This window comes from Punica granatum, chromosome 6 (genome assembly GCF_007655135.1).
Source record: "Punica granatum isolate Tunisia-2019 chromosome 6, ASM765513v2, whole genome shotgun sequence".
NCBI classification, from domain to species: domain Eukaryota; kingdom Viridiplantae; phylum Streptophyta; class Magnoliopsida; order Myrtales; family Lythraceae; genus Punica; species Punica granatum.
In genome coordinates, this window is record NC_045132.1 from 5,401,942 (window position 1) to 5,409,806 (window position 7,865).

General features: G+C 42.7%; 1 protein-coding gene across 1 annotated transcript; it reads left to right on the forward strand.

Annotated features, from left to right (window-relative positions):
• Positions 1–6,203: 6,203 nt before the first annotated feature.
• On the forward strand, positions 6,204–7,122 carry LOC116212082 (uncharacterized protein K02A2.6-like). Its single transcript, XM_031546668.1, has 2 exons — positions 6,204–6,425; positions 6,469–7,122. The coding sequence occupies exons 1-2, from the start codon at positions 6,204–6,206 to the stop codon at positions 7,120–7,122; spliced, it is 876 nt and encodes a 291-aa protein (XP_031402528.1).
• Positions 7,123–7,865: the final 743 nt, after the last annotated feature.

Sequence of the window (7,865 nt, forward strand, 5' to 3'; positions counted from 1 at the left end):
GCCGAGCTTCCCCTCGGGTTTTGGGGTTTTAAGCCCCCTCAGGAACCCCATCGGAGGTCCCCAATGTTCTTGTTTTATTAGTTTTTTGGTTATAAAGGAAAAAAAAAAAAGAAAAAGGAAAATGAAATAGAAAAAAAAAATCAAAGAGGGGATCTAAACGATGTTAGTCTACTTCTTAGTTAACACCGTAAGAATAAATTTGACGGAACGACCTAATTGATGTACCAAAAGAACCTAGTTGATGTATTTTTATCAAAAAGGACCCAATTGATGTAACATTAACCTAATTGATGTAATTTCCTTTAGTGGAGGATGCAATTGATATGACTAGGGGACTTGAATGAATTATCAAGTACCTATTTGATGAAAATTGAAAAACTCGATCAAATTGATGTAAAAAATAAGTTAGGGACCCAATTAATATAAAAGAAAAAGGTCAAGGAATAAATTGCCTATGCACTCATGTATTTAACGCAAGGTAACTGACAAGTTGAACTAAAAAAAACGAAAAAGAAGATATCGAATATCTAACCAAACTTAAAGAACAAAAAGAATACTTATTCCTTCTTTCATGAAAAATCTAAGGTAAATTATACTAGTGGTCTAAAAAGTTTTAATAATGTATTAGGTTGGTCCAAAAAGTTTTTTTTGCTACTTGATGGTACAAAATGTTTCAAAGTTGTAACATGATAGTATAAATCGTTATCTCACCATTGACGCCGTCATCTCGCCATTGACATGGGTGGACCTTTAAGTTAATTAAAGAAACATTTTGTACCATTATGTTACATCTGTAAAATATTTTAGATCATTAAGTGACAACTTCAAAAGAGTTTGAACCATTATGTAACGTTCCACCAACTCTTAAAAACATATCAGAGCCACGTGTCGGTCACGTTAGCTTCGTTTGACGGCGTCAATGGTGAGATAACGGTTTGTACTATCATGTTACAACTTTGAAACATTTTGTACCATCAAGTAGCAAAAAAACTTTTTGAACCAACCTGATACATTATTAAAACTTTTTGGATCACCAGTATAATTTACCCAAAAATCTATGGATTTTTTTTTTTGGATAGAGAAACTGGGCTAACGTTAAGAAAAATTAAAGGGTACACAAAGCGATTTTCATCCTATATATGATAATTCCATATATAATAATCTAGATTTTTTAAGAATAAATATATATAGTAATCCCATATATATAATAATCTAGACTAGATTTTTGGGTAAAAATATTTTGCCGTTTTCAATGTTATCGCGGAAATGTCCTTGAAAAGTGGGATTGGACTGAGAGCGGTATTAGCGGATACATACATAGAAGATTTATGATAATTCCTCGGAGATAGATACTATTTTATTTTTGAAGATTCATGTATTGCAATCTATGATGGAATTCTCATGTAACTTTAATTATTAATATATATATATATATATGTATATATGTATAAATATAGATGCGCAGTAACTCAAATTACTTTCTCTTGATCAGTTAATCTCGTTATCACCATGTTGGTGATCAAAGGGAATAAACAGGGAAGGGAGATCAGAAAGAGGCCAACGGGAAGAACACATCATTGAACGTTGATCTTTACTGGTGCGGTCCCCTGAAAGGGCCTGCATTTGCTGTAAGGGTTCACCACTCGATATTGGTAAAAGCAAGCCTCTCGTCCTCGAGCAGGTTCTGTTTCACTTTTTGCATGAAATCAGAAGATTATTTGTGATATTGTCAGTCATATTATATGGTTGATTTTTCGTTTTTCTCCTTCCTCCTATTAAATTCTTTTGCATGCACATAGTCGTGGGAGTGTTCCTGCCCTTGCCATCAAGTTCAAGTCCTTGTGACATATATATATATAGCCGAGCATCGTCAACTAAATTTTGTAAGTGCCACACGTCTACCTTCTCTGGTTTGGATCCAAGGAACGTATATTATTTACCCGGATCGAGTTAATAAGAATTTCTTATGTATGGTACTTTTGTTCGTCCTCTTATCTTTTTAATTTATTGCCAGGTATTTGATAATACGTAAGAGTTCTCTATATGTTCCAGTAGATTGGCTTTGTTACTTGTCTCGTCGCCTATGGTAAGATTCATGAGGATTAACACTAATAATATTTTTGTAGATTTTTTGGGAAACGAAGAAAATGACATGTTATGGGGAACTTTTGTTTGGTTAAACGGCCTCCTCCTCCTTGTTCTTCCTCCTCCTGGGATGAGCGGAAAGAACGATTCCAGTTGGCTAGAAATCCATTGGTTCTATAGTTTTTAAACATTAGTTTAAATATTTCACCAACTTTTCCCTTCTAAATTTTATACTACAGTTTCATAACAACTCATTTAATCGTGTAAACATAAAATCTGAGACCTCATTGCAAAATAGCAAGGGAAACAAATCAACAAGAGAAAAGATCCTGACTCTCTAACGACCAAATGTTTAGGGGGGGGGACAAGAAGAGATCTTTTGGAATTAATTAAATCGTTCTAGCCAAGCAGAATCGTTCTTTTCACTCATCTTTCGGAGAACAAGGAGTTAAGAGGAGGGGAAGGAGGTTCCCTTGCCAAAAGTCCCACAATAACATGTCATTTTACTCCAAAAATGAGGGGAAAAAAGCATTGCCATCCTCAAAATAATCATAATTAATCAAATATATAATCTCACCTTCCCCAGCTCTCACCAAACCCATCCGGACTTCGTATAGTCTCTTCCCGGTCACGATAATGGCCCTCTCTCGGCTAGCTCTAAGCCACTGAGGGCCACACCATCGAGAGCACAACATTACCAATTAGTTCCTCCCCCCGGCATTCCATCTCAATCAAGTACAAGGTATGTACAAGCATCCACTTTGATGTGTGAACCCCCATCCAAAACGAACCTACCTAGCATCCTAGCTCGGTTTGTTAAGAACTGGCCGGCTTCCCCTCATCTCTTTTTTATTATTATATTGTAGATTAGTGGAGCATATATATCTCTTGCTCCTCGATTTCATGTAGATTGGTCTTATACGGGCCTGGGCCCATTTCCACTTAAAAGGTCAAGTTGATAAGTGATGATACCCAAGTCATATACTAATCCATGAATTTTCCTTTTCTTTTCTGATGTGGGATTTATCTCATTTTACTCCTCAATACCCTCCCTCATGTGCAACGTGTGGTCTATTTCTGCCTACACGTTGTCACGTGCCCTTAAACACCCGCCCTCAACAATTGACCTTGAGCCGAACTCATCTTCCGTACTCGGGCGAGGGGGGACACTAACACGAGACGCACTCTTGGCTGCACTCGGACATACTGGGCCTGGCATGGTGTGGATACGCACACGCACGTAAGCGTGCATATGCATAACCCGAACTTTGATACCATATTAAATTTCTATTGGTTTTATACGGGTCTGGGCCCATTTCCACTTAAAAGCTCAAGCCGATAAGTGATGATATCCAAGCCATATATTAACCCATGGATTTTCCTTTTCTTTTCCGATGTGGGATTTATCTCATTTTACTCATCAACAATTAGTGAGGATGGAATGTATATGTAAAGCCCTTGGTTAGTCAAGGGGGTGAAGCCATGTATTGTATGATCATGTTTGTACATGGATTCAACCTAAATCACAGGTCTGTAACATTGGCGCCATTTGCAGGAATCGTGCGAAAAGTTTGAGCTTTTTCCGGTTCTTGTTCATGTTTGAAGATACCAAAGTTGCAAGAATGGTTTTGACTAGAAGCCAGGCGAATTTGAGGGCGAACCCTGCATATAACATAGCTGATCAACATTCGAATCACCCTCCAGAATGATGCATAGCCCCCGAGGGCAATTCCTAGCATAGCAAGCGTTGTCCCACCTCTGTACAACAGCCTACCCGATGCTCTTAGAGCAGGAGTCCAAGCCATGATCAAGCGTTGGGAGGATGCTATGACTAAAATGATCATGAGTGAGATGAGAGGATCAGAGGAGGATGCTCCCAACAGTCTTGCAAGCTCGATCCGTTCACAGTATTCTGAGTCTCCTGAGAAGCAAAAGAAGGTGTTGAAGCAAAAGAGGCTTCTCAACCTACAAAGCTCCTTTCGGCCATGGTGACGCCTCTGACCTTGCTGACACCAGAGGAGGTCAATAAGATAATCGAGGAACGCTTCACGAAGATGGAGAGGAAGAGGATGGGGGTCCTCGTGTTCAACTCCAACATCACTCTCCCTCTGTCCGCAGAGATCCAGAATACTCAGTTGTCGCCCAGATTTTCCTTCCCCAAGATCACTACGTATGATGGTAAGACGGACCCCTAAAACCACATACGGAGGCATGTTACATCTCTATTGGGAAGGATAATAGATGAGAATATCAAGTGCCTCTCATTCCCAACCACGCTGACTGGGAGTGCTGCGGAGTGGTTCAACTTGCTCCCGACTGGATCCATCAAAAGCTTTGAGCAGCTGCGATACAAGTTTGTTCAGAAATTCGCAAGAATGCAGGGGATCAAGAAGGATGTGAACTCCTTGTTTGGAATGGAACAACGAGATGGAGAGATGCCTGCGCTTGGTATTACAGGTATTTTGGAGTCATCGCGGAGGTGCATGAGGTCACTTCGCGTGAGACGATCTCTGCGTTCTAAATGGGTCTAAGGAATGTGGACTTGAAGAAGGACCTCTTAATCACACCAACAGTGGATCTTGCTGACTTGGCAGTAAGGGCTAAAAGGTTTATGATGTTGGAGAAAGCCCTAGCAACAGAGAAGAAAACGAAGGAAAAGGTTGGGGACAAGCAAAATGAGCTACCCAAAGAAGAGCGAAGAAAGAGTGCGCTGAGAGATTCATTCACACTCCTGACAGCTCTGTGTATTGAATGAGATAGAGAGGCTAGGCTTGCTAAAGCCACCTCGGCCTTCCAAGAAGCGGGAAATTTTCGGAAGGGACAAATCAAAGTTTTGTGCCTACCATAAAGCTCTTAGGCATGCAACAGACAGATGTAGAGAGCTTGGTCAAGCAATTAAGAAGCTCATTCGGCAAGGGCACCTCTAAAGCTTTGTGTAGGGCAGGGTGCACGAGAGGAGTCCGCTGTGATGGGTGTCTCCTAGGAGGTCTCCGCCTGCAGAACGTGAGGATTCGGATAGAGGGGCCGAGAGGTCGAGGATTGGATACTATGCTTATCGTCAAGAGGAACGAATGGGTGAATGAAGCAAAAGATAACGAAGTCCCAAACACGAAGGTACCCCCTGCGGGGTGATCAACGTGATTGCTGGAGGGGAAGCTTCGGGTAGATCCTTTAGTAGCACAAGGAAAGCCTATGTGAGGCAAGTCATGTCCGTAGACACATCGAAGAAGCATGCTCGACCGGGGGAGAATGAAGAGGCGTTGTTGACATTCACGGAGCGCGATATGGAGCATGTTCGGTACCCGCATGATGACGCATTTGTCATTACCACGCGTATTGGTTCGTTTGATGTGTAAAGGATACTGATCGACACCGGTAGCTCTGCTGACATCTTGTTTTACGAGGCCTTTGTTTAGATGAAGCTCCCGCATGAAAAGTTAATGTAGCTTTACTGGAAGCGTAGCTCATCCTATAGGTGTGATTGACTTGCCTGTGGCGCTTGGGAAGGAGCCTCGTATATAGACAGAGTGGTTAGCTTCTTGGTTGTGCACTTGCCCTCTGCTTATAATGCTATTATCGAGATACCAATGCTGAATGCCATAACGGTTGTAACCTTAACGTTTCATCTGAAGGTAAAGTTCCTATAAGTAACGATGTGGGGGAGATATGCGGAGATCAAGTAGCTGCGCGAAATTGCTATGTGAAATCCTTGAAGGGGAGGCAAAAGGCAGAGAAAACCATGGCGTTGGACTCTGATCCACGCGAAGAGATTGGATGTCTTGCGCTGGTGGAGAAACTAGAGGACGTGCTGGTGAGTGCCGAGGACAAGAAATTGAAGGTTGGGTCCTTGCTTTCCCTAGAAGCCAAGGGGGAGACTGTGGACTTCTTGGAACAGAACCGAGACGTCTTTGCTTGGAAAGTCTCTGACATGCCGGGGATCGGCCTGGGTGTGATTATTCATTGCATGAGCATCAAGGAGGGTGTAAAGCCGATAGTCCATAAGAGGAGACCCCAACTAGGCTAAAGGCTTGATGCTGTGAAAGCCGAGGCCGCGAAGCTTAAGGCAGTAGTGCTTCATCCCTGAAGTAAGGTTCTAGACTCGGGTCGCCAATACAATGATGGTGAAGAAAAGCAATGGAAAATGGAGGATGTTTGTGGACTTCACATATTTGAGCAAAGCATGTCCAATGGATGCATATCATTTGTCGCGTAATGACTTGCTGGTAGATTCGACAACCAACAACCAGCTCCCGAGCTTCATGGACGCCTACTCTAGGTATAATCGAATCATGATGAACCCTGCAGACAAGGAGCACACATCATTCTTCACAGATAATGGGGTGTGTTGTTATAGATTCATGCCTTTTGGCCTAAAAAATGTAGGCCTTGACGTATGAGAGGTTGGTCAACATGATGTTTGCGAAGCAGCTGGGACGGAACGTGGAGGCTTATGTAGATGGCATGATTGTGAAGTCCCGCCTCGCGAATGGTCATTGCATAGATTTACAGGAGACCTTTGACACTCTGCAGAAGTATCGAATGAAGCTGAATCCCGAGAAGTGTGCTTTTAGAATGCAGTCAGGGAAATTCTTGGGGTTCATGATCAATCAGCAAGGGATCGAAACCAATCTCGAAAAGGTTCCGACCATTCTGTACATGGCCTCCCCAAGGAATGTTCATGAAGTGCAGAAGTTGACTGGAAGGTTAACTGCGTTGAATAGGTTTTTGACAAGGTCAGGGGACAAGTGCTACCCGTTCTTCCAGGCTCTCAAAAGGGCGCGGAACTTTGCCTGGTCTGAGGAATGCGAAGTGGCATTTGAAGGGATCAAGGAGCACTTGCATACCTTGCCTGCATTAGTGAAGCAAATGCATGATGAAACCCTGTCCGCTTACCTTAGAGTCTCTGACACAGCTGTTAGCTCAGTACCGATCCGCGAAGAGAGGAGAGAGCAGCAGTCAGTTTACCATGCCAGTAAGTGCTGCTCCCAACAGAGAAGAACTACATGGCTATTGAGAAGTGGGGCTTCATGTTGGTAATGGCCTCCCGTAAGCTCCACCCGTATTTCATGGCTCACCACGTGGTTGTGCATACTGATCAACCTCTTAAGCAGGTGTTCAAGAAGTACGATGCGACTAGGAGAAAGGTAAAATGGGCAATGGAGCTCAGCCAGTTCAACATTGACTATACACCGAGGACGGCAGTCAAACCTCAAGCCTTGGCAGATTTCATCAACGCAGCCACTGGTGGGGACATAGAGCCTCCGCAACCAGACAAGACAACCTACAAATGAATGATGGATTTTGATGATTGATGGGTCCTCCACAGTGAGGGCAGGAGGTGTTGGCTGTGTAGTCCCACTAGAGGGAGACTCGCTGAAGTATGCCTTCGTATTGACTTTCCCTGCCACCAATAATGAGGCGGAATATGAGGCATTCATCATAGGCCTCGTGATTACTAAAGGGTCTAGAGTTACAAAATTGCATGTAAAGCGTGACTCGCTACTGATCATGAACCAGGTGTTGGGGGAGTGTAAAGCCAGGGAATTAAATACGTGGAGTGAGCAATCTGAGTTAAGAAATCAGCAAAGATTCTATCTGTTGAATAAGAAGTTGGTTCCTAATCCTGCAAGATCTTCTAGTATTTATAGATTTTCCTCCCTCCTTGGTGGTTGCAAATATACTTTCTGATCATTTTAGAACGTTGGCTCCTTGTTAACTGCTTTCAACTGTAATCATGTCTCCACGTGATAATTATCCAAAGTTTTGACCCGGTCCACGTC